Source organism: Thunnus albacares, chromosome 11, assembly GCF_914725855.1.
Source record: "Thunnus albacares chromosome 11, fThuAlb1.1, whole genome shotgun sequence".
Taxonomy (NCBI): Eukaryota; Metazoa; Chordata; class Actinopteri; order Scombriformes; family Scombridae; genus Thunnus; species Thunnus albacares.
This window is the reverse complement of record NC_058116.1, coordinates 8,679,006-8,704,581: the sequence shown is the minus strand read 5'-3', so window position 1 is coordinate 8,704,581 and position 25,576 is coordinate 8,679,006. Positions and strand designations below refer to the sequence as shown.

The following is a 25,576-nucleotide window of genomic DNA, read 5'->3' as shown; positions in this document are numbered from 1 at the left end:
CTTACACCAACGTACAGAACAATAATTCTAGTGGCAGAGCATCATTTAGCTGTAGCATGTGGGTAACATACTCATGGATGTGGTTAATGTCACAGCAGTAGGGTGACGATAGCTAATGGTTAATTTGTAGTGTTATAATCCTATATTCTTAAGCCTAACCGACCTAATGGTAAATATATCCATGACTCACATTTCCATACAGCAGAACCAGTAAACCAGTAGATCATCATATTTCCAAAGACCTGGCCAGAACTGGTATCACTAGAGGGATTATTAGGCCTGCAAGAAAAACACTGGAAATAAAAGTGTGCATGTTGAGAAAAGTGAAAGCTAATTTAGACTCTCTCCATGCCCCCCTCCCTCTTGTTGTTTGTCTTGCTTCTGCAGCAGTGTTTACTCTCAGTCACTCAATCAGTTTATTGCATCATTAAAGATGGCATTTTTTAAACTGTGTTTTTTAAATCAATCTGTTCACTGGTTGGAAAAAGCTCTCCTGTAGCTTTCATTGTACAGACAGAAATGAAAGACCACTAGTAATGAATAAACTGGATAAATGAACACATGAAAATTAGTGGCAGGCTATTGTAACAATGAAAAATCAATTCATCCCAATACCTGTAGTGTAATTTGATTTTGTCCATAAAGGAAAACTCTTGGCCAATTATAATCAACAAACAACAACAACAACAACAACAACAATAATAATAATAATAATAATAATAATAATAATAATAATAATAATAATAATAATAATAATAATTCCAGGGATGTGAACTGTTGTAGTTGCTGTTTTTGAGAATAAAAAGTTGCTTAGAACTCTGCAAGAACTAAATGTAAATTATCTGTAAAAATGTTCATGTTATGTGTTTGTGTAAAAAAAAAAAAAAATATATATATATATATATTAGGATCACCACACAACCTAACCTTACAGGAGGATTCAGTGTGTTCACTGACAGTGCTGATCTCCTTCTCGCAGTCAAAGGCAAAGCCACACAGCAGAGCAGTGTATCGGATTTCTTGTGCAAGTCCGCATTGATCTACATGCCAGTGATGCTTCTCTGGGGCCCAAGCCCCAATCAGCACTCCACACAGAATACACTAAAATCTATGCTACATAGTCAATTGTCTGGGAGCACAGCCTGAGAGAAACTGCGTGTGTGTATGTCGGTACGAGTGTGTCAGATGAGAGGAACTCAATACTCAGCAGAAGGCTCTGATCAAAGCCTTTCTCTGCCCCACAATAAGTTCCTGTATGCTTGTAAAGGCCATCTCTGATGCACTGCGGTTACAGCCCCCATATGCATGAACAAGTCACTTCACGCTATAAACTGACTCCAGTTCTTGAGCCTCTGACCATCTCAGCAGGACCTTTGAGTGAAGACAAAGCTCTGACCTTTACCTCGTCCACTCTCACTTCAGCATCTGTGGGTGTCTGAAAGCTCCAGTACGGCCTTGAGCCCACTCATCCACTGAAGCTATGGCAGGGTCAAAGGGCAAGGTAGTAATGACAAGATGACATGCTCAATGCGCAGCAGAAAGCCTTCTCAAGCAATCTACTCCACTGTAGGAAGTTGAAGAGTTGCAGTTTATAGCCCGACTGAATGCCATGTTCTGTTGACTAACATGAAGATAACATTTTTCAAAACTGTCATTACTGATTAGTTTTCCATTTATTTTCAAGATTCATCGATTGATTTGTCTATAAAAGAGCTCAAGGTGACTTCTTCACATTGTTTTCACACATGAAAACCAGCTATCCTCACATTTGAGAAGATGGAACCTCTGAACATTGGTATCATTTCTTTTTTTTTTTTCGCTATAGTCTCAAATTGTCCTACTGTTTATATTTGTACTGTCTTATTATCAGCATGTCAGTCACCTGTAAAGCACTTTGAATTTAACCTGTATGAGCGGTGCTATGCAAAGAACATTTGATTGATTCATGAATTCAATTATTTAGATTTTCAAATTTAACCTTTTCCTTTAAGCTTGAGGCCAAATCTTTATTTATTGATATATTGTGAGGTAAAGTGACAATCTTTTTGCATAAATGCAATCCTCTGTACCTGGGATGGTCTGCTAGTTTATTGTACTTCTGGAAAAAGCTTCACATATTGTTTGTTGGCTTTGAGCGCGAACCTGCCATCTGTCTTTTTTTTCTTTGTCTCCTAAATGTCGCTCCTCGTCTCTCAGCGCTCATTTGAAACAAATGATTATTAGTGGCTTTGTCTCTTGTTTTCATTGCCAGTGTGAACGTATAGTCATATGTTAACACAGATCTCTCCAGCTTGAAGCTGCCGTTTATTTGTGCGGATAGCCCTTTTGTTTTCGTTCTGTCATTAATCACACATGGCGGTGTGTGTCAGCAGTGAGGCTCACTGAGTGCTCTGCTTTTCAGAAAACAATTTAATGACAGTAGGGATGGTGAAAATTACACTGCTGTTATTGTATACCATCTGCGATACTGCCTAGAAGCCTAAACGTATAATAATAGTAACTATGACAATTACAGACCTATTTTAATATCAGACTTCCTGGGCATTTCTGAAACTCTTTCCCCCTCTTTTTTGACATTTACTTAACCATTATTTACCTGCTTATCTCATAGATATATAAATATCTCTTTTTTTGGCCAAGATACACAGCAATAACAGTGAGATACAAACAAACAACATTAAAAATAACACAACATATATCAAAAAATCATGACTAAATGACTAAAGACTGAATCCTAGAAACAACCTAAATGACGTCTTAAAACAACCAAAGAGCTGTCTAGCATCTTACAGGGGAGCTTTCATGGAACTACATGTTATAAAACACAAAGTATTATGCAATATGTTTTCTACATTTACATTCAAATCATTCATATTCATGCATTGCCTATGCATGTCTTAAATTAGTTTTTCACATCTTATGACATATCTTACAGGGGTCTACCACTTTGCTGTGTAGTCTGTTGTTACTACTGAGCTCTGTCCAGTAGCACTCGTCATGTGCTTATTTCTCTTAATCCTCATCGTTGGCTGAAGCCAGCGCTAAAGCTAAGATTAGCCCACATATGCACACACACACACACATACACACACACACACACCGAGGGGTCACTCACACCCCCTTGCACACGCTGTTACAAACTAAGAGATCACATACACCCTGGATAAACAGGGCGACATCAACTTACACACACATGATTACACATGGACACATGCACACAAACACTAGCACTTACTGTCTTTTCTTTAGCTACATTGCTACTGAGTGAAAGAGAGTCGCTGACATCCTGTGGTGTGAACACTGAGTCAGTGGGACAGGGCAACGCTGCATCTTACACATGCACTGCTCAGTCAGCAAACGCACCCAACAACCATGTGAAGAGTCTGAGAGGGATTTAAATACAAAGCAAATTCTCTTCTTTCAGTCCTCTGTAAGGAATGTTGTTTTTGCATTAGCCTCTGCTCTATCCGCTCTTTTCACATTCAATCTAAAAAACACGTCTATCTCTTTTCACAAAATGCTATTCAGAATGGATCGTCGGACGAAAACAGTAATTTGTTCAATGTCCAACCTTGATTAACAGGGAGTGTTTATGAGCTATTTCATGCTCATTCAGTCTGATAGCAGGAACAGAAAATCATATAAATGACAACAACTAAATAGCAAATTCCGCTAAAGCTGAAACTATTAGTCAATTAATCGGTTAGTCAGACAACAGGAAATTAATATGCAACAATTCTGATAATCGATTAATTGTTTAAGTTACTTCTCAGCTTCTCAAAATTGACAGTAAGTGTGTGTGAGTCAGCTCTACGCTGGCACTCAGTCCAGTTTGAGAAAGGGATCCATGAGTTTCAATGTTTATCACACAACAAAACACTGTGCAGAAGTTTGTAATACTTGCAGGAATGTATGCTTGCACGTATTTGATTGGCTGTATTTGATTGATTTTAAGCCAGGTTTAACTTTTTTGCCAGAGCCCTCTCTGTTGGCACATCCGCTACAAATTAATGAGGAGGGCTGCGCTTTTGCACGCAGGACTTAGTTCGATCTGATCATGGCCTGAGATTGTCTAGACTGATATAAAGTATAGGTGGTGATAGAGGAAAGGGATAGAATTGAGGTTTAAGTAGCTGAGACCTACTGGGCTGTATCTAACCCTTCTTGGATATGAAGCCTGTGATGCAGTTGTGTTATTAGCTGACAAAAACAAGACAAAGAAGAAGAGCGACATAAACAATGTTTTCAGATGTAGACAGCATATTACGGACATAGTTTCAGAATCTAAAAGGACAATGCTTTTTAATGTTAATGAGAACTAATTAACTTCCATTTAACTCCATTAACTGACTAAAAGTTTAATTGACACACAGTTGTGACAGCTACTACTGATCCAAATCGTACATCCTATCCTGCTGTATCACACTGAGCTCAGTCAAGACGTCTTCTCTAGTAATCAACTACACTTAGCCTGAAAAAAAGGACACTATAATATAGATGACCATTTAAATGAGTTATGAAAGAAACATCTAATCAACACGTAATTTGGGGGCAGATTGTATCTAAAACAATTCAAATTAACACATAAAGTATGTAAATTTTTTACATTGGGTGGTGCCAGTGGGAATCAAGCCAGCACTGTGACAGTGTTAATATTATTCTGCAGCCATTGACATACAAAAGCACCTACGCTTGAAGAAGTCACACATGCACGGGTCTAGCGTTATCCTCAATGTGTTAGTGCAAAGGCGATGATGACAGATAGGTGTCGGCTCCTCTGCCACAGGCCAATCGTACACTCGAGAATCTTTGACAGGAAACTGCCCGATGGCATCTGACAGCCAATCAGACCGGCGCATGGCAGTGATGCCTCGTGTTGCAGGTCATCAGCTTGAACACTGCTGGGTGAAATGAAGGCTGTCACTTGGTCAAAATACTATTACTACTGGCTTTAAACGTGGTATCAATATCAAAAGTCTGAACAGTACGGTAGGTTATTTGCACATTTTTAGGTCTTAAAGTTTTTGATTTTGGTGTGTTTTTGTAGATCCATAAATAAATCAGATCTAATCTTGTCATATTATTTACACTGCCACAGTCCTATCAAAGACGATTGCAGCATCATGGTTTTGGTTTTTGTCATGAGTAATGGTTTTGATCCTCTTGAGAATGTTATATTTACATGGAAAAGTCTGTTGGAGGCATGTTTAACTCCTCGACATGCCAGCCGCCTCTGTTATTTGTGTAGCCACTGAGTTACCACACAAGTTAACGATTATACCCACTTTTGATCTCTGGCTGCCCGGCCCATGCTGTGTTTACCACTAGTGTAAAGGACTTTCACTTTCACTTTCACTTTTGTACATCCTCATCGCATCATTATGATCATTATCATACTGAGAAAGAGGGAGAGACGAACTGAGAGAAATAGAGAGACAGGCCGTGTGAATGCTAGTAATTATTTTATGCCCCAGCAGGTTTATATATCATTTGTGTTAAGTAATGTAACACAGTGTGACTGTGCATGAATGTGTAAATGTGAAGATGTGAGAATGTGTTTCTGAACAGTATTTAAATGTGCATAATTAGACATAGCCTCAAAGGTCACAGTCTACACAAGAGCGTGGGCCTCTCCATAAGTTTTTTAGGCCTGAGGCGTCAAGAGATTTATCCAGAAATGAGAATATAGCTGGATGCTATTTAGATACAATTATGTTGGCTCATCATGTTTAAACGCTATCGCAGAGTGGGTATGGCTGGGGACAAGCCTGAGCAGCAAATATCAGACTACACAAACACACACTTCCTCCTCCTCGAGTGCTTTAATAAACACACACATATGGCAGCAAGGCGTCACTGAGAGCTCAATGAGACATTGCGTTACTGGACCACCATATGTGGTTTGTGTGAGCATGGTGTGTGTGTGATAGTGGGCTCAGGAATGTGTTGTTTGTTTACCAAACAGAAGAATCGTAAAGAGGGAAATTGTTTAAATAACCTGCAGTTCATAAACCAGTCACTGTAATGCTTACCTGACCCCAACTGAGAGCAGGGCTACACTAGATTGCTTTACAGAATAATCCCACATGCAGGGGGATACGTGTAGTGTGTGTGTGTGTGTGTGTGTGTGTGTGTGTGCGTGCGTGTGCGGCATGTACGTAACTGAACAATGAGCTGGGAGCTTGGCTTGGTCAGATGCTTTGGCAGAGACGAGCTCAGAGCTTTCATAAAAGGCCTGGGAAAGCTGCTGAGCAGTGCTGTTATTGCTGCGTGTGTGTGTGCGTGTGTGTGTGTGTGTGTGTGTGTGTGTGACAGTGCATGTGTGTGTGTAGTTAATAGCAGCGTGTAAATGCTGGAGAACACCACTGACTCCAGCACATTTCAACACTCCTCTCTACTCACCGAGCCTCAGCCCAAATATTAGCATTGTCCCTAAAACAAGACACACATACTGACATGCTGTGACACACATTTTCTCCTTCCAGCAGAGTGAAACATATCATGGCTGCTCTGCCTACTTTAAGTGATACTCCATCCAGAATATATTTTAGTTTCAAATACTCACCCCCCGCAGACTTGAAAGGTGTCTGCTTCTCCAAAATATGGATAAAAACACTTTTGCGTTTGTTTGTTGTTCAGGCTGTGAGTGAGCAACAAAAGCAGGCAGTTCACCACACAGGTGTGTAACCCTTCATTCATTGCACTGGTTATAAATAGCACAGATTCAGCTGCAACCACCTGCTAGAAGAAAGAAGTTGATTTTATTGCTTTGTACTCTGTACTGTATTTAAAGACATCATATTATCCTGGAATGCAGGCTCAGTTATTTTCTATGGGTCACCATATCAAAGGCTAAGGTTACTGTTACTATAAAGACATTTGACCCAAGACACAAATGGGCCAGAAAACCACACACTTCAAAAGACTGGACCATCCAAGTTGTGTGTCTGTGTGTACTGTGTGTGATTGTACTGTTTCTGTTACCAGTACTACTACTGTTATTGTCAGCAGAACCATTATTAGAAGTTATCTTGTTGAAATTGTCAGTACAAAAACTATTCATGGCATAGTATTATAGAAATGTAGAAGGATATGGATAACTTTACATGCATTAGCCTATTGCAGGTTTATTTAATGGCTACACAATGTTGGTTAACTGAATCATACCTTTAAAAATATTTTAACTGAAATGAAAAAAAATCTCCTGAATCAAACTGAAAACCAATCAATCATACATTGAATGCTTTTGAGCCATCTAATCACAATTCATTCAAAAAAGAGGAAGCTATTGCTAATCTGAAAAGCTCTGTTGGCCCATTTGCATACACTTTGGAGATGGTCCCTAATTTATGCTTGTCAGTTTTCCTTTACTGTTGAGTCGTGCACAGTGCCAGGCTTCAATATCTGATCATGAGGTCAAAATTATGCCCGTGGGACATCAGTCAAGCTTTATCCTCCACTGCACATTCACAGCTAAAGAAAAGTTGCTGAGGATGAACCATGATGAATATCCAACTATCTACATCTCCTTGCTTTTTGTACCTAAAGCCAATTCGTTTACATTCTGGCACATCTGATTTATGAAAAGGCATGCTGCCCATCTACTAGCAGTTCTTGTTTGCACTGTACAGACAACAACCACCTGGATTACTTTCATAATGAAGAAAACAACTGTATCTGATGATTATGAGCCAAGACCTTTAGTTACGAGAAGAGCCTCTTTATGTGATTTCTAAACAGATTTACAGACGTCTGTCCTTTGTGGATATACTGTAGTAAATCCAAGCAGGTAGTTCCAGGTCTGAAAAGTGAAGCCAATGCGGAAGTAACTTAAACCTGTATTCTCTCTAATGGTCAGCGGGGGGCGACTCCACTGGCTCCAAAAAGAAGTCCGATTGTATAGAAGTCTGAGAAAATGACCCTACTTCTCACTTGATTTATTACCTCAGTAAACATTTTCCTCATATGTTTATGGTCTCAATCGCTAGTTTTAAGCATGATGTTCATTTTGTAAATTATGGTTACTTTTAATTTAAATTTGATGATAAAGCAGGGTATGCTTTAGGGCATGGCTACATTGTGATTGACAAGTCACTACCACTGCGACAACGTAGGTTAGATAACGTAAACATGGTGTAACCCCAGATTCCTCAAAGTTAATTGTCACATTTTGGTCACCTAAAAAGTCTTGTTCAGCGTTTGGTTGTACAACCAAAAAAGACCCTCTAAGGAGTTGGATGTTCACTTTTTTCAGTAAGTACATTTTGTTTTAGTGGTTTTAAGCCTATTTTTCGCTAGCAAAAATTAGCATTATCACAGTTAACCATAGACTGTAAGTGCAACATGTTAACCAAGCTAACAGCTAGAGTTATGGTCAGCTCCACCCTCTCGTCCAAATATGGTAACTTCTCATCATTTCTGGCTCCAAAAATCAAAGATGGTGACGGTCAAAATGACACACTCGAGGCTTCAAACACGAGTCCACAAATCAATGGGTGACCTCTCGGTGGCTACGTCCATTATTTTTATAGTCTATGAGTAGATCCTGTAACTCTGAGGAGTGTTATGTTTGTGGTAAATTATGTCAGTTAGCTGACAAGGATGTCAGGGGACTGGGAGGGGGGCATGGTGCAAATATTACTGCAAAAATTCTGATATTTTTCTTATCTGTTTAAAGTGCATTATTTGTGTATGTCTGATTATTCATATTTGTTTACACCACTAGTGTTTACCCACACCACCTAGCAGGTGATCCAAAAGCAAAAAACACTTCTGCCATCCTAGCCCACAGAGTCCAACAGAGCACAAGCTTGCATGATCACGCCTTACTAGCCCTCCTGCTGCTCCTCCTCCTCCTCCTTCCATCAATGACTCATTCTTTCAGAGTGCACCTGATCTCAACTCATCCTCTCATCACCCCCTCTCATCCAGCACCAGCAGCAAACAGCTAGGGAGGTGTATCCATACACACTGGAAGAGAAGAGGGTAAATATTTGACAGGGAGTGTGTGTGTGTGTGTGTGTGTGTGTGTGTGTGTGTGTGAGAGTGTGAGAGTGTAAGAGTGTGTGTGTGTGTGTGTGTGTGTGTGCGTGTGTGTGTGTGTGTGTGCAACCAGCCAGTCACACATTCCATCATATCTCTAGCAGACTATTCGCTATGTAAGCACAAACACATCCATACTACACAAAATGAGCAAACAAGCAGTGATTTAACAACAGGGACTTCTTGCACTTCATAAACTGCACACCAGTGTGTGAGAAGGTGAAATGACCATGATAGCTGGGTGTTTTTGACACGGAGTCATGCTCCTGCCTGTGTGTGTGTGTGTGTGTCTTCAGTTGACAGATTTAGAAGTGGGATATTTTCAAGCATATTTCCTCACCACATTCACACACACACACACACACACAGACACACCATCATAGAACATATGCAGTCGAAGGCCATCAGCTCCCCGTAGTGCTCCAGATGGCAGGGCAGAAAAGGCCAAAAAGTGACAGTGGCACCGCTCTTCCATTCATTCTCTCCTGTTGCTACTGCTACAGAGACTTCATACAACTCCTTTACAAGAACAAACATCGCCTTCAACATTTTCGTAGAAGCGATGAGTAAGGACAGCTCCATTTAAGCGACTAACAGATTGAAAAAGATAACAAATGCGAGCAGAGACTTTGTACAAGGACGTGAGTGGGAGAGTAACACAAAAGAGTCAGAAAGCCCACATTGTGTGGATAGTTTGTGTGTATGTGTGGGTCAGTACACGCACAGAAATACCACGTCTTGTCTTGAGAGGAGAGTACCATTTTCTCATCATCCATTAAACATTGTTGCATTCTTAAAAGCAACAAAGAGTTGCTGAGACTTATCAACCACTTCTCAAACTATGTGCTTGTTGTTATTTGATTTTTTTTTTTTCCATTCTGATACCAACATGACACTTATTATTAGGTACTATTGAGTTTCAACCTGAGTTTCTGACTGATACTGACTAATACTGGTATCAATATTTGAGTTTTAAAAATCCAATACTGATATGTTGGACAATACTATTTTTCCTTTACAAAAATAATAATACAAAAATGATAAGGCTCCCTAAATTTTGTTCTTTAATATTTGGGATCAAGATATGTACAGAGCGGGACATTTTACAGTTGTAGTTAACAAAGTAATGCTTTTTTTTTTACATTACACATAGTACAGTCATAAATAAGATTGATATTTTAGGCGAGAGTTTAGGCAGAGCAAAGACACTGGTGAGGAGTAGGAGAGTTGGGAATTGAAGTGGTAATTGTGTATTGTTCTGTGAGATTTTGACAGCTTGAAGTAAGACAATGTGGTTTTCCACCCAGCTCACCACAACGCGTCTTGCTCTGTGCCTCTGTCACCAAGCCCCAGTTGCACTTACAATGGGGCTGGGACACAGAGCATGTGTCACCCATCTGTCAGACAATATGTCAACACAGCCATAATACCCCTGCTAAATGTGGCTGCGGCCCGTTAAGGCCCTCCGCATCAGTGCTCCTCCAAATACTAGTGCTTCCAACCTAATCTCTACACTCTCTTACTTTGCCTTCATCTCTTTCGAATCCATTTATTTCTCCTGCTTTGTATTTGTTCCAATCACTTTTCTTTTCACATTTTCTGCGGGTGGTGCCGTATCCAGCGGCAGATTGCTAAGCATCTTCCCAACATACAGCAAACAGCTTTGTGATGTCAGTCAAACGGGAACACACGAACGCACACGCTCATTAAAATTACTGATCCTGGCCCCTTCCGTATATGTGCATGCACCAACCCACCTACACAACCCTAGCTCTGTACCACACGCTGTATCTCCACTGCAGCCACCATAAATTATTTAAGCCCAGTTGTAAGCTACAGGGCAGCCACAGACTGTACAGTAATAAACAGCTGAATGGGTGCAGGTTGACGTCCTGGTCTGTCAAACTGCATGAGTGCTTGTTTTGTGTGAGTATTTGACCTGCTATATATCAGTATAGCTTTGCACATGCACAGACGTGAATCACCATGAGATGATGATCACAAATCAAGCTCAAGGACAGAAGGACAAGCAATTGCTCTCACAATCGGATGGTTGAATGGGAAAATGGGCATGACTGTGTGTGTGTGTGTGTGTGTGTGTATGTAAGTCTGAGCATTTCTCACAAATCAACTTATGCAGCACACACACACAGGCGTTCTTCTAATCAATATGAACTATTGTTTAGGAGGCAGGCTGACTAGAATGTGATCAGTGTTTATCATTCCTACATGAAATAAACACATCCTCCTACTGAGGATTACACCATTATTACAATTCACAAAAATCATGTTTAACACAAAAACAATAATGAGACACTGAGTGAAATAAATGAAATGCATCTATTCTAGTTTTCACTGGGGGCCACCATCATAATACATCAGACTCATCTGAATGCACACACACGGCCATGGAGCATAAGAGTACAGGCACGTGGGCACGTTGCACATACATCATGAACATAGCCTATAGCCATGTTGTGTGTTAATTCAAAAAGCATTCAGGTCTCGATGAGACACATTGCAAACAACATTTATTGTTGTGTATTACGGTCAGAAGTTGGAACAGCTGGATGAAGACTTTAGCCACAACTGGATAAAACTGTACTGAGAGAAGAACAGTCAGTCAGCCAAATGAAGAGAAGGAAATCAACAAAATAAAGATACATTTTTACATGCTAAAACATCAACGTTTAACCACCACACACACACACACACACACACACACACACACACACACACACACACACACACACACCTGTGGTAGTAATAACAAAGAGAAGTAGTAGCAGTAGTGGTAACAGCCAATACGTTTTAATGGACTGATACCTTGTTAGAGCCTGGAAGTTTTTATAGGTTAGTAAATAACAGGCAGACTAGCACACTACAGAACCTGAGGTACACATCAGATAGTCCCGTAATATTTATAGAGCTCCAGTCGATGAGCTTTACAAATGCCTTTTTAGTGTTGACATACCGATTGTTTGAGTCTCTGCATCCATTAATAGGAAGTATCTGCTGATTTCAAGCCTGATTCAATATTTGGTTTATGTGTTTAGATGTGTTCTTTTGAACATATTACATATGCAGAGTGCATATTTAGTCTGAAGGAAGCCTACATTAACACAGGACAAAAACACAGGATCAAAAATTGATCTGGCTCTATTTTTCCAATGAGATCTGGATCAGCCCTAATCCCAACCCAACAGATCACCAAAGGGCATCTCTACTGTGAAGTGCAGCTCAATATTAACCCTTTATTTACAATTCAAGAATTCGGTCTTCTGGCAATTGCCCTTATCCAAAGTAATTTCTTGCAAATGTAGTAGATGACGGGTCTGAATCTATGAATCCCACAGTTGCAGAAGATCTGTGGTAGCATGCAAAGTTTAAGGCCATTCATTCTAAAAACAGAGTAGAAAATGGAGAGAGACTACACTAACATTGAGATGATCTTTCCATTATTAGGTCAACTATGTCACTGTGCTTTATTATCAGCACAAGAGAATGTGGTGTGCAACAGAAAGCACAAATCAGGATCACTAAGACTAAGACAGACCAGACACACAGCACTTTACCGTAAGAGAGTGTGTGCTGTACCTCCAGCTGTCTTTCCACACTTACTTTGTAAATATAAATTAGTTCTTAATTGCTCTGCCTCGTTAAATAGAGGTCAATTAAATAAAAAGGTGTTTTGCACACAGCCATCAGAGGGAGTGTGGAAGGCAGAAGGCTGCAAGAGACAGAAAGCACCTATTATGTATGATTAGGGCTGCAGCTAACGACTATTTTCATTATGAACCAATCTACAGATTATTTTTGATTAATTGATTATTTGTGTGGTTCATAAAGTGTCAGTAAATTGTGAAAAATGTCTATCCCAAGTTCCCAGAGCCCATCATTACTCTATAAAATGTCTTGTTTTTTCTAACCATAGTCTAAAACCCAAAGATAATCAGTTTATCATAGAGGAGTATGAAAACCAGATAACATTCACATTTAGAAAGCTGGAACCAGTGATTTTTTGCCATTTTTGCAAAAAAAAACCCAAAAAACGATTATTTGATTATCAAAAACGTTGCTGTCGTTCAACTAACCAATTAATCGTTGCAGCGCCATAAAAGATCTTTTATTAACATGGATAATAAGAGCTCTGTGTGCTCTGAGATGGAGCTTCATACAAACAGCTTTAGAAAACAATCTGAATAGAGTGATAAAAATATAATCTATTACAGCTATATACCAGCTATATACCAGCAGGCCGTCATGCCTGCTGCCGTTGACAATAGGACTGCTGCTGTGAGAAAGAGGCCTTGAGGGAGGAAACCAATACACTTTTATTCGTCTTGCAGTACTCAGTGTGCATTTTGTGCATATATGCAACTTGTCTGGTGAACCTCAAGGACCAATTCTAGATCCAGTTCTTTTTCTCCACAACACCACTTGGTGTTTACATCTACAGATGGTGTACAATTTTAATATTCTACTTGTATGTGCTAAATCGTCTGGTGATTCCTTTTGGCCTTCTGAATTTTTAAGCCTGTCCATCTGACTTTAAAAACTGGATGTCTTCTTAATTAGTTGGCTGAATGCTGTGAAACTATTTCATTGTTGGACAAGCGAAACATAAAAGTTCATACTAAAACTTTACCTTAAAAAGTACTTCCACAGTTAAAAAAAATGTTGTCAACTCATCTATGTTGTCATTTAAGTCAAACATTAACCCAAACATCACCACCAACATAGCCAGAATCATCTCTCTCCTCTAATACTGAAACTTAAGCACACTATATATACACAATTTGTTTTTGACATGACTCATTATCGCAATTTTCTACACTATTGCCTACCTCACTCATTCATCACATGCCTGAACCTTGATCAGAATAGTTTTGTGATAATCCTAACCAGAAACTTTGTATTTAAACACACCATAGTGATCCTGATCCCCCTCAACATACTCATACATTGCCAATGGCGACCCTAAGGTACCCACTCTCATATACAGTGCAGAGCATTGTGTGGACTAGCACCTGATTACCTCTCATTACACCTCATAAACCAGCACACACTCCAGGATCTCCTGATACTGGTTATGTTCCAACAAACAAACAGACCTTATCGTACTGTCCTACAACATATAACCCTCTTTAGCATGCGCTGGCTTTTACCTTAGTGTGATAATGCGCAAGTCCAACTTGACCCAACTTGAATATGAATCAGGCCTTTAGCTATACTCTGAAACAGGGTTAGTTTTTATACAATGTATGTATCAGACCACAATGAAGGTTTTAGTGCAATGAAAACAGATGAAATCATCGAAAAGCCTCTCTACATCTGCTAACCATCTTTAGCACAGGAGGGTTCTTACTTTAGCTTGTAACTCTAACCTTCTGTCTTCCTATCTTTTTCTTTCCTCCTTCCACTGTACAAACAGGATTGACTATCATTGGGAGCACATGCTCAAAATTAAGCTCAATAGTTTCTCTGATACACATTCATCTCTCATTTGGTTGTTGCATACAAGCAGGGAACAAGTGAAAGAGCGCCAGTAAGGAACTTCTGACTCTCTGCGTGGGTTGACAATATGAATGATGTTCCATTGCTATAAAACTCCCGGAGATGCAATTTGAAGGGTTTGAAAGGGAGACGTCTTCTCCCTGTGTGTTGCATGGTGGGTGTTGTTTTTCCAGGAGGCCCCAGCTGTAACCCAGGTGACAGTGTGTGCTTTGGCATGCAGCATGGAAATTGGTTAAGACTGAAAAGGCCCCAATTGAAGGACAGTAAGACAAAGAAAATAAACTGGAAACAAGAGAAAGGAAGAGAGAGTAAAAAATAGCATAAAATGTCATTCCCTGCATCAGTGACTTTTGGCAGCGTAATTCCTGACTCGGTCGGGACACGCCAAAAACCACAAGTCCCTAAAAAGAAGTATGGTGATTCTGCTCAGCAGTTATGTCATATTTATCCATAAAAGCAGAGGCAAGAAGCATATAAACTTCTGTGTTGTGTTTTGAGTGTATTATGTGGATGATTTCACTGAGATCTTCATCACCTCTAAATGTGCTTCAGTGTGTTATGAACCTACTGTTAAAACTAATTATACACACATACAGTGTGACATCTCTCTGTGGGAGAGTGTTCAGACAGCCACGGGGTCAACTGGGAGACAATTCATTACTAATGCATTAATAAAAGTGCAGTATCATCTTGTTAGCTAACAGAAACCTGCTGTGATCACAAACTTTGATCTTGACATAAGCCCCTTTTATACAGCCTGTTCAAGGTGGGAATGTTGCACTGTTATTCCACCTCACTGTTCAGTAGAAAACATACAAACATGGAATGGGGGGGGCAATGTTGTTCCGCCATTAAGCCAGCAGCAGAGGTAGTCACAGAGCTCAATCATGTTGTATACGATGCAGAGCAACTTTGCTTGCATTTGAGTGGTATAAATGTGCCCAACTAGCAAAAGCACCTCAACACTTAGTTCACCCGCCTTTATAGTTTAGAAAGCAATGTCGCTGCCCGACCTGTATGTTATACATCACACTGGAGGCCGACGCTGTTGTGTTACACGTCACGCCTCTGCTTTCAACGCCGGGATGCTATCTAAAGAAAGGTTCAGTGTAAAAAAAAAAGCAAAGAGGGGTCTTCTCTACAGCAGTATCTGTTTAAAATGAGCTTTAGACACACATGTGCTCACAGATACAAAACAGTGCACATGTAACTGGTGAATAAGCCGTGTGAGTCTGCCTGCCATGCTTCAATGCTCTTCATCAGGGGCTGCTTCCAGCTCAGAGCAGGTATGGGGAAAAGAGAGCTGGCTGAAAACCTAAGGCCCTCACCAGTGGCCTAACAGGCTCCAGCTCCTCTCCTTTTTTAAACCACCGACTGAAGAGCTGAAACAGTTCATCATTTAGTAAAGATGCAGACAATCCTGGTATATTTTAATGGATCGTATCAGCTAACATAACCCCAATCATCATCCAATCCCTCTCAACCTGCTTGTGTTGCAGTGCTGCTCTCCTTTATGAAATCCTACAGTGCGAGCATTTTACTGTATATATGAATGAAAATAGCTTGTGTAATTGTGAAAATTCTTTCGGGAGCACCAGTGCAAGTGACTCTGAATTCTGACACCAAATTGGCAAATAAAGGGATTTGCTAAACTTCGACGCCAACAAATCTTTTCTCTCTCCTCTCTCTTCCATATTGGCAAAGACCAGTGTACAAAGTATTCAGGGAGCAGCCTCTCATTTTTATCCAGCACGTCACAGACGGCAGGTCATATCAGCTGTCATTAATTAACCTCAATTTCATGAGTAACTTGATGTCAGGCCAAAAGAAAACGGCTGGTCTCGTTTTGAGTGCTCTTTGCAAGCCAGTGACTTGACTCGACCAAAGATCGTTTATGAGGGAAGATACTCCGCTCTGTAACACTACTCTAAAATCACGAGTGGACCGAGTGTCTTTGTTGTTCCCACCGCTGCGACAGAGAGATAAATCTCATTTCAAATCAGGTCACGTCAATTTCAGAAGTCACATTCTCCCAGTTAAACTGTCATTCATATTCATATCAATAATTTAAACGAATCAACTGAACAGGTTTGATGCAAAGCCTTCAGTGTTTGAGATGAATCAGTCTCCTGCTATGTTATTTCAATGTCATATTTATACATATTTAATCAACATTTAGTGCTCACCGAGCAGTTAATTAGGAACACCTGTGCAATCTAATGCAACCCATCATCTCTGCTCTACTTTTATGAAGCTTAGACATTTTCAGTTTTTGTTGACATTGTCAGAAAGGTGATGATTCTACTTTATGTTTATTATTGGCATCAAAGTGGGTCGTGGTGAACTGCAGTGCATTATATTGAAAAGTGTTCCTAATATTTATAGGGGGCAAAATATTAGGAACACTTCATAAATCACAATATTTGTTGGTTTTCTTAGTAGTATATGATAGTAAATTGCAAATGAAGTGTTGGGTTTTGCACTGTTAGACTTTGATAGGCTGCAATGGGTGTTTTCTATTTCCTGACATTTTATAGACTAAATGACATAATCCATTAATTGAGAAACTAATATGCAGATGATTTAAAAATGAAAGTAACCGTTGTGTGCATCCTAGCCCACTCAACAGTTCATTATGAGACTTTGATACATTAAACATTATCCAGTGGCATAATAACAGAACCAGCTCAATCAAGCTTCCTGAAAGATATTTCAGCAACACTTACTGACTTTCTGGAAGAGACTGTACTTTTTTTCAACCAATGTGTTTTGGCATGGGGCCTTCATCGGGGTCTTTTACATAATGTGTAAGAGCAGCACCTATATATACACACACATCAGACAGCTGGGTCTCAAGAAGATCAGACACGTTACACGAAACAGATTATTGTCACAAAAAAGAAAATTACTTTAACCAACTAACTATTTAGAACCTATTTAATAACTGCACTTTATTTAATGAAATCATTTTATAAATCTCTCTAAAGATAAAATCCAAATTGATGCGTACTGGATACAAGCCTCTGAGATTATAAATCCACACAGTCTCTTTCTTTTTTCTAAAGAAATTATCTAAGAACTCTCAAGCTTTTGCAGCCAAGCAAAATAAGCAACTGCAGACTGTTGAGTTTCCTGATGAAGACTGTTTCCAGACCTTGCATGCTATCACAAGACTTATGTCACTTGTAATGCTTTCAAACAGTCCAGAACTGGAAGAAACTTTCACACCGAATCCTGGTCATGCCAGAGGGATGATTTCACGATGAAGTTATCCGAGATGAGGACTCTGTAGGTCAGTGTCCTTGATGAAGTTGCTACTGCATAGATAACTGAAACACAATCAAAAGTGAAAGAGTGCATCTAACAGGTCGTGCCCTCTCATAATCTGGAGAATGTGATAGATTACTCTGTTAGTAAAAAGGTCAGGTATCACATGCTTTTTTCTTCCCTCTGTGTGAACATGAAGTGGAAATGAAGAAAGCAAAAAGAGGTCCCTGGATAATAGCTCTGTTCATGCTGCTCTCCCTGCAATGCTGGTTTGCATACACAACATCCTTAGAAGGTAGAAAAAACACAGCTGAACCAAGAGAACAACTGGGACTGGCAGTGTTCATGAAAACAACAGGCTTGTTCAAGTTAGCTAAACACATCAGGGGCCGTATTCATAAAGCTTCCTGGTAAAAAGAGTTGCTCCAAGTGACGAAATTCTACGAAAATTATACAAAAATTCTTAGAATTATGACGTTTTCTAAGAATTTCCCTTTACAGTTAAGACTAGACTAAGAGTTTAAGAAGCTTAAGAGTTTCTTAAGCAGAGGAGAAAATGGTGGAAAGACAAAGAGGAAGGAGAAATATTCTCCAAAAGTTGAATGACAGTGAGTTAAGGAGACACTACAGATTAGATCATGCAGGGATAATGTTTGTGGTCCATCTCAGTAGAGATGCGCTCACATCTCCCACCCAACACAATAACGCTGTAACGCCAGAAATGAGAGTGGTCACAACACTAACATATCTAGCAACTGGAAAAATTTGGAATTTGCTGGCAGCTGTAAAAAAAAAAAAAAATTGACATGCTTAACACTGCTACTTATATAGGCTAAAAGTACTAAAATGACCAGCATGGTAAATAGATGTAAGACAATAAATATAACAACTATCAGCATGTGAACAGGGTACTGCACAAGTAGGCGTTTGTTTTCAAACATTTCATAGGCTACTTTTAAAGTATAGCTCATAATTTGTTCAACAGAGATGTTCATTACATAAAATAGTATTTATAATTACACCATCTCTTAATAGAGACTAATAAAGTTCTATGAGTAGGCTTTATCAGTTTTACTGTCCATTTTATGCCCCTCATCGCTAACAGTGTATTGCTCTTTCTTTTTTCTATAGAGTGAGTCATATGTGGCAACGGGGTCAACCACACCTCGTCACTAAGGTAAAGGTTTCTGTTTCTTGCTCAGAGTTGCTCTGAGAATTTTCCTAAATCAGTCCTAAGCTAGCAAATTTTTAGACTAAGTCAGGAGCTCTCTGAGAGTATTTTCTCAATTTTTATGAATACGGCCCCAGATGCTTTAGAATCAAAATGATGATGAGTGCTACTTCAGAGGGGATTTTGTATGACAACAAAAAAAAGACAGCTCAACAGCTACAACAACTTTAAATCTTAAGAACTGAGAGTGTGCTTCAGCAGGTAGCTATTGTACGACTGGAACGGAGCTTGTACATCTGTAGGGCTCAACAACACACCACATGTAGCTTTCTCACTTATCACTGCACATAGAGAGCTGCTATGGTCTGCTGGGGGTGTTTTCTTCAGCTTGATGAGAATGGATAAATATTTTAAATGGTTGAGTGTGAGATCTCTCTACTATATCATCTATGTGTAATTGTGCGTGCCGGAACCAGCCTTTCAGCAGATTTTCTCCTCCAAACCCCAACAGAGTGTCTAAGATCATAAGATACAAGCTGCTTGTGCGCACACACACACACACACATACACACAGAGCGCAGGCCCTGGAGGCAATAACACGTGTGTATTCCCAGAAGACCTGGGACCCCATTCAGTCACAAGCACTATCACAATGTTGGCAGATTATGACTTAAAGAGCTTTAATTTCTTAATTGGATATTATTCACTAACTACTGTAGACTCTAGGGTTGTGCCATGTCTTACTATTCACAATTATAACGGTATAATTTTTGATATGATTTTTAAAAAATGCACATCATGGTAATGGCAATGTTCCGACTTGTTGACGTAATGTCGCTGTACCGTTAGCACAGCAACTGGCTGAAAGCAAAAGTTACATTGCTACCAGCTCCACGGTGGAGGAGTTAGTTCCAAAAAGGGGAGCAACTTCATTAGTGTGGAAGTGGTTTGGTTATAAGAGATCAGATGTACAACAAACCACAGTAATATGTAAGAAGTGCAAGAAGACTGTAACAACAAAAGAGGGCAATACAACAAACTTATTTCACAACCTCAAGCAGAAGCACCAGGTATGATGATTGAGTATGATGAGTTCTAAACCGAGCAGACAAACTACACTGATTACAAACTAAAGAACTGAGAGATAATTTAAGTTTTTACTGAATATTTGAAGGCAAACTGTTATAGTTATGCTGACACTTATAAAACTATAACACTTATTTTGTTGCAATTGTATGTTCTTGACATTAATAATAAAATAATTTTCAGTATTCTGTCATATTGTCAAGAATATCATTATGTCAGAAATACCCTGATATTGATATATTATTTTTGGACCATATCACCCACCCCTAGTAGACTCTCCATTAAAACTGATTTATGATGATGGAGCCAGAGGGAATTGTTAGAGAAAGAATAGTAGGGGTCTCCAGTCCGGCCATCCCTGCCAGGCAGACATCTTAGCAGCCACTTAAAAATGACAACAATACAGGAAATACTACCACTTGGCAAATGCTTTTATTCAAATTGACCCCCATAGTATTTTTTTCTATGAAAAGAGTCTCTGCGATGAACACAGATAGGTTCAGTGCTGGGCAGGACTGCCCTTTAAAACACACTTAGGTCTTCACAATGTAAACAACAACAGCGTTTAACCTACTAACCTACAGCCCATGGGCCTGCTGGTGCTGTGGCCTAGCTAGGTTATTATCAGAATACCTCTGGCCAATTCATCAATGTATAGTGTGGCTGACTGCTATTCATGCTGAGCATTAGCTAGCAAAAGCTAGTCTCCGTTATCACCATTAGCAAACCAAGCCCTGGGGCCAGCTGTTAGAGACATAGCTCCTGTTGTCACGTCCTAATTTAGGTCAGTATTTTACACATTTCATCAAGGACAGACGTGTCCAAGTGGCTAAACATACACATAAATACACAAGCTTTTAAAATACAAAATTATTTAATCAGGGAGGATGGACCTTGGCAAAGGAAAGCACTCTAGAAAAAGAAAGAGAAAGAGGAAGACACTTACGAACTTCCCTCATTACCATTATTTCTTCCACACCAAGCTGAAACAGTCAGCAGAGGAACAGTGAACTAGTTGGTATTTCATTCCCTGTGGATTACAGAATGATGTCAGTTCACTCCAAGAGGTGAATGGGACACATGCACATGAGAAGGAACTGCGCTTCAGGCTAACAGTCCCTGTCACCTCTCGGAAAGGGACACTAGACCACACAATTGCACAAAATAACACAAGCAACACACACACACACACACACACACACACACACATCAACACACACCTCCTTGGGCCTTGAGTTATAATGACATTCAGGCTTTGTACAGCACCCCCGAGTCTCCTCCTCGGCCACGAGGTATGCAAATGGAGGGTAATTCATTTTATTCACAGTGGAACAGATCAGCTCTACAGCAATGTATGTTAGGACAATATCCATTGTTAAATCCACAGTGAGTCCAAATATTCAGGACAGAGAGGCCATTGATCTATTCAGCTGGGTAATATTAACTCCCACTTTTGGCTCCATTAACGGAGGAGCTGACAGTACATGGAGACAGACAATATGGTTTGCCGCATAACTTCTCAATGGCCTGTGACTGAAGTATCAATATTGTTAACATAATGTAGACTGCACCGCAATATTCAAACCATGACGTCACACGCTTAACCTGGACCAAAAACAAAAGGTTTAATCCAGGATCCTGTGCATTTTTTGAATGCAGATCTCTGAAATTAGCATCCGCTGTTGTCACCAAGTATTAACTGCAATACTTTTAGGCTGCAAGGATTATGGAAAAACAAAGGCGAACCACATCTTTTGTTATGCATAGTGCCGTGTAACGTCCCCTACTGTGAGAAACACGGGGACGCACGCACAACTTTTTTCCGAGGATGGACTAGAAAAGAGCGTGGCCTGAAGGCACAGGATGTCTCTTAATGTGTGAGTCAAACTAATGGACTGCTTGCTTCTACTGTGCCCCTGACCTCTCTTGCTCCCTCACTCATCCCATCTTCTTCGCAAACTCTCTCTCTCCCTCATCCTCCATCCCAGATTTCCTTACCTCATTCTTGTCCTCTCGGTCTTAACGTCTCTATTTACCATCTCTCAACCTCACCCGATCCTTTGTTTTGTGCCTCAGGACGCAGAAGCACAACGAACAGGATCAATCTGACAGCAATGAGACAGATGTACACAACCTACACACACTCACGCACGTGTGGGTGACACGAGTGCGGAGCTAAAATCCTGTTCATGCATAGTCAAAATGTTGCATTAATATGCACACAACTATAGGATGGATTGTGTTTTCCATGGGGCCCCCACACCTACATAAATTCAACTCACAAAGCCCAGGGGACGCACACACACACACACACACAGAGCAGTGATCACAACACTGCTTTCCAAGCACAGTTCAGGATGACCTATATATAGTATGCTTGTATCTGCGACTACATGGGTCTATCCCTGCAGAACACGCCAACGCAAACTCACGCCAGGCAAGATCCAGGGCGTATGGCTTTTAAAGTAATGCCTTCCCTGACAGCGGTGTTGTTATATGGTTAGGTTTCCCTCTGCTTAATCCAGTCTCTTTCAGGATCAAAAACCACAATTGGTGTTTCAGCGCAGTCTTAAAAAGAATCTGTGGGTCGGCTGATAAAAGGCCGCTCTCTCCTTCTGCAAACTGTAAATCAGAGACAATCTGTCGAGCACAATGAGTAAGGCTGTGATTCAGGAAACTCAGACTTGTGTTTGTGTGCGGCTGACTCAGACCATTTGGCTTCAAAGTGTTCCTCCTGCCCCATCAGAACCTTGGCTGAGCACATGTTCAAAAATCATTTTTACATTTTAGATGTAGACACGAGGCTGATAGAGGAGGAGGTTTTCTTGGAGTCCATGCATAGGTGTGTTTGAGTGAGAGAGAAAAAAAAAGCCTGTGTGTGTGTGGGATAAAAAAAAGAGTGTACACCGTTTTCAGGCTTGCCTAAACATGTACTGTAGGTGCAGGTCTTATCACCCCGTCAAATAGTCAACCATCTCTGTGACAATGCAGAAGCCCCATAACCAGTCAGCTTGCTATGACTGACTGACTATGTCTGCCAGACCTGCCAAAGCTCCTGATTCACATGGACCTTCTGTTTGTGTGCCCAACGAAGTGCTTCATTCAAGACCAGCAGTTTGGATGACACAGTCACTTATTCATGCGTTGGTCAAAGCAGAGACAGTTTTCCCCAAACAGATTTTCCTCCACTCAACTGTCTCATCTAAATATCAAATCAAAGTGTCTGTCTGCCTCAACATTTACCACTTCTCTTCTTTCACTCCTCAGTTCCTTTATGAAGCACTCAAATTGAAAAGCCTCAGGTGTGGTGCAGGTACTGCAGACATCAGAAATAAACACCGGGGCTGAAGGGACAGATCCTTCTGCTAATTTTTAACTGGTTTTGGTTATTAGTCATCCCAGCAGCAGAAAGGGGGCAATCCCAGTGTAATTCACCCGTCATATTTTGTTCTGTGACAAAAACTGTTTCCCTGAAGGGACTTTACAGTGGTCTTGTGGCTCAAAACAGTATTCTGTGTTTTATTCCTGTAGAATGTAATGTATGCTTGATAGCTTTATGTTGCATTTGGATTATTCCTTCTAAAAAATGCATTATAGGGTTAATGTAGGGTCTTATTCCACAGGGATGGCGATTACTGAACACAGCCTGGTTGAAATTGTGGAACTTCTCAATGAAAATACATCCTGCTGCTATCATCTTACCCTCGCAGTCAATAATATTCCAAGTGGCCTGGATGGGACCTTCAGTCACTAACGATGACCAGATGTGCAGTGTGCATGACTCATGATGGTCTGTGCCCTGCCCTTTAATCTCTGCAGCAAGTTACCAACTGCCACTTGGTCAAAGCACACGGCATCTTGTCAAGTACTGTATGTCTGGGGCCAGCCATAACATACATACCATGCCAGAGGATGAAGAATACCACCACAGTGAAAACGGATCTTATCTGCATGTTTGAAGACAGCAATAAAACTAGGAATGCAACAACTGTTATCACGCCCATGGCGTTTTTTGTGTCTATATGTATATATGCACTCATCAGTCATAAAAAAGAGCAACAATACCCCTGTGTTAAATTATTGTGGGATAGACTTACCCAATACACAAACATCACACCTAAACTAAGTCTATTTAAAATAATACAGTGGTACAAAGCAATATTTAAGACACCATGAACTCCAATTCAATAATAATGACCACGGACACACTATTAAGCTCCTGCACAAAAATATTACCACGCTTTTTCGTGCGTGCGTGCGCGTTTTTATGTGGGTGCGTGCCATACCTTCAGGACATTATGAGGAGCTAATTGGAAAGCCCCGGTGACTAACGTCAACCGTTAAAACAGAGAAATAAACCAGCAATGCAACACTTACTTGCCAATGACCTCGCAGAGCTCGTACACATCTTCAAAGAGAATGTCGTCGTCCGCCATAGTCCGACCCCGGCTGGGGGAAAAATATCCCCAAAATATGCGTCCCAAAGCCTGATTATGCTCCTAAATGGGGGAGAAGAAGGCCACGACCAGGTGACCGTTTGACAGAAATAACTGACAAACACCCCTCGTGTGCAACAGCAGCGGGGTAGCCGGGAAAAGAGTTACAAAGAAAGGTTTCAAAATCCCAGTTGTTGCCTCCTTCGTCGACCCCCCCGCTCCCCCCCCCCAAAAAATAAAAAACCGCTGCGTCGCTGTGGGTGAATCGGCACAGGGAGAGCTCAATAATCCAGTTTGAGAGTCCACTGGTTCGGCCCCGCCTTTCCCACAGCTTCCCGGTATCTCAAACAGGCAACCCGTAACGTTACGTGGTTGTCAAACAAACATTACAGTAGCTAAACTATTCCGCCGGTGTAGCTGCTCCCGTTGGCTGCACTGGTTTTAAATGTTGTTGAGCTCACAGAGGATGAAGTGCCCGAACAGACCCGGTGGACGGTGTAACAGCACCGATCCAGGTGGGTTACGGTGCTCTTCACATCCCGGACAGCTCCGGGTTACTCTCTTCAGGGATGCACCACACACACACGGTCCTCCTGTCGTGTAACTGACGGGCTGGTTCAAGTCCTCAGTGTATAATTCAGGAGCTGCACTCTCCGTCTCTTTCTGCTCTTTCTCCTCAGCTTGGCGACACTTCCCAGCCGTTGGTCCGTGTCTTTTTTCCAATCACTGTCGCCCGGACGTTAGTTCAGCTCCACGGCGCTTCCAGAAAACCAAGCTCCGCCTACATGAGGCGGTTATGAAACTGCTGCGCTGTCCTCCATTTTGGCGCCAAGCCGTTTCCCAGAGGTCTCCATTGAGGCCTACAGTTTTTGAGCCAATATGGCGGAGAAGCGGCGCCATAAAGGCTTTTCCAAAACGGTAGTTTCCTCAGGACTCTGTCAGTGCATAGAAGTGGGTATGAATGAAGAATGTCCAAAAATATTTACAAATGACACCGCTTTCATTCAAAGGAAAGTTTAAGTTAAGAAGTAATTTCTTTGAGCGCTCAGGTATTATT

The 25,576-nt window shown here is 40.7% G+C and overlaps 1 protein-coding gene across 11 annotated transcripts in view; it reads right to left on the bottom strand.

The window, feature by feature from the left end:
* caska (calcium/calmodulin-dependent serine protein kinase a) overlaps positions 1-25,293 on the bottom strand; it is a 121,445-nt gene extending 96,152 nt beyond the window's left edge. For all 11 annotated transcript variants that reach the window (XM_044364921.1, XM_044364923.1, XM_044364927.1 and 8 more), the window contains exon 1: positions 24,461-25,293. In XM_044364921.1, the coding sequence (XP_044220856.1) occupies positions 24,461-24,519 (59 nt within the window). In that variant the 5' untranslated portion in view covers positions 24,520-25,293. The remainder of the gene's footprint in view (positions 1-24,460) is intronic.
* Positions 25,294-25,576: the final 283 nt, after the last annotated feature.